Source organism: Penaeus japonicus, unplaced genomic scaffold (genome assembly GCF_977035675.1).
Source record: "Penaeus japonicus unplaced genomic scaffold, GWHDUDI00000001_assembly GWHDUDI00000010, whole genome shotgun sequence".
In the NCBI taxonomy this organism is placed as follows: domain Eukaryota; kingdom Metazoa; phylum Arthropoda; class Malacostraca; order Decapoda; family Penaeidae; genus Penaeus; species Penaeus japonicus.
In genome coordinates this window covers 37,385,879-37,388,378 of record NW_028234412.1, presented here as the reverse complement: position 1 = coordinate 37,388,378, position 2,500 = coordinate 37,385,879, and the positions used below count along the sequence as shown (strand labels likewise).

Here is a 2,500-nt window from a genome sequence, read left to right as displayed (position 1 = left end):
TTATTCAGTAAACGCACATCCTTTTTACAGGCAAATCTACGTCCAGAGTGAATTTGTTTACACTTTTTTTCTCTCTCTCCTTCCCTGCGTTACTTATCGCTGACCTTCACATTAATGCATTCCAGGGCGGGAAGCAGACGGTAGAGTGTGTGAACAAGGGTTTGAACACTATCCCCCCTGGCATCGACCCCGGTACACAGGTGCTCGACATGACGGGAAATTCTCTAGTCATCCTTTCACATGAAAAGTTTAAGGTGAGTGTTCAGTTGTCTCTGTTCCATTATTCTTGTAACTGATAAGAACTGGGTAGAATGGCGCATTCCTCCGCCCTTAGCTACTTGCGTCGTGATTGTAAAGTTTGGGGAATTATCGTTTCGTGATATCTCTTTGTATTCGATCTTTTCCTAACCTAACCTAACCTAACCTAACCTAACCTAACCTAACCTAGGAAGAGGTTGTAGGGCGCGCAAGTAGTCAAAGATAATCGGCGCTTTTCAGGACCTACTTTTCGCTCTCACTCTCTTGCTACTGAGCACAAATAGGTTACATTCGTATGACGTCTCCTATCAAGGGCGGTGTGGAGTTACGACTATAGATCTCTTTTGGTAGGCGGTCGTAGGGAGGTAATCTAACGTTGTTTCAGCCACTTTGGGACTCAATTTACGGCGTGGGTCGAGTCCGGTCGAGGATGGTAAATTTTGTGTGTTATCACGTCGATTTATAAAAGATGCCCGATCACCTCTGGCATTGTCTACGATCTTTATAGACACACACACAAGACACACAAACATCACTCAAACAGTAGTAATTGAAATATTATGTATATGAAAGTGATAGTGGTATATGAGCAAGAATACGTATGTAAGAAAGGGCACTTAGATAAGAGGCTATGATATATTTTCCTTCTTTCTTTTTTGTAAAGCGACGTCGTCACGACCTTTTGAGTGATACGACTCAGCTGAAATATATATAAAACAATAATTGCAACACAAAGCTCCCTTGAAACAACAAACAAAAACAAGTGTCACGCTTTAGAGTTAACCCGGGGAGAATTACCAAACGAGGAAAGACTATTGTCCTGGGTAGTTCTTTCTCACGCCTCCTATTAGCCAAACCAGACAACCTCCCAACCCCATTTTTCCCGCCATTTTACGAGGCTGGCGAGTGAGCCTTAAACTTGTGGTGAAGACGTGGAAACTGTTCCTTGTAGACTCTGATTTCTGGGCTAACGAGACCGTCCCTTATACTAACCCTATGCTGGGCTGCCTCATAGTGAGTTAATGAAACGTCTGAAAACTCTTGACCTTTCCTGATACATAGAAAAAAAAAAATTCTGTCGCTGCAGTCGAGTGAATAGTGAATGTACTTGATAAGCATTATAAATATAAGCTTCATCCACGTTCTCATTTGCGAAGGTAGCTTCATATTTATTATTTTCTCTGTTGTTTACTTTGATCATTGATAACTAAAGCTTTGTCAATTAAACATTCATTACCTTCTTCCCTTTAACTCAAGTTCTGTTCTAATAACCGAGTGTAAATATACAAAACCTCGGTTAAATTGAACGATCGCGTATCCTGTATACACTCAATCGTGTGTTTGTTTCCTCGCCCAAATGTCGAGAATCCCTTTTGAGTCAAACTTTTCTGGGATTTTCTCGAGAGAAACCTTTCAGATTCCCCTTCTTTGGCGTCGCTCGTTGGTCTATACAAACAAACTCAATTACACTCCTGCAGAAAACTCCGGGTCCATCTCGCGTTGCCTTCGTCTTTAGGTGGAATCTATTCTTAGTCTATCGTGGCAGGAGAACATGCTCTACACGAAATTGGTTTGCTGAAGGGTGAGGCTGTTTAACGTGTGCATTTTTTTTTTTTTTTTTTTTTTTTTGTGCTGACGTGAATGATGTTGCACAGGGGGCTAAGTATACTTGTATGTATATGAGTATACACACACAAACGCGCACACTCACACACACATGTAAGTATGTATATAAGAATATACATATATATATGTATACACACACACACTCACACACACACACACACACACACACACACACACACACACATACACACACACACACACACACACCATATATATATATATATATTATATATATTATATATATATATATATATATATATATATTATATATATATATTATATATATACACACACAAGAGTATATTTATACTTAATTATATATAAAGACATATATAGATTTATATATATATAAGATATATATATATATATATATACACATGAATACACACACTTATACATGTAATGTAATTAATATATGTAATCTTTGTATCTTTAGCTATCTCCTGCAATATCTCCCTTCCAATTCCACTTCCCAAATCTTCCCTTCCGATTTCTTCTGCCACACCGAAAAGTACTACACCGCCAATGCATTTACACAGACCCGCAGACCGTCAAAATAAAACAGTCCTCCCCAAACTAGCCTGAAGCGCACGTGACTGCCTGAAGTGGCAAAAAG

General features: G+C 39.1%; 1 protein-coding gene across 1 annotated transcript in view; it reads left to right on the top strand.

Moving 5' to 3' along the window:
- Nucleotides 1-2,500, top strand: part of LOC122266370 (uncharacterized) — a 183,524-nt gene that overhangs the window by 173,566 nt on the left and 7,458 nt on the right. The window contains exons 3-5 of the mRNA XM_086540382.1: nucleotides 126-254; nucleotides 499-605; nucleotides 1,110-1,272. Coding sequence (XP_086396508.1) covers nucleotides 126-254; nucleotides 499-605; nucleotides 1,110-1,272 — 399 coding nt within the window. The remainder of the gene's footprint in view (nucleotides 1-125; nucleotides 255-498; nucleotides 606-1,109; nucleotides 1,273-2,500) is intronic.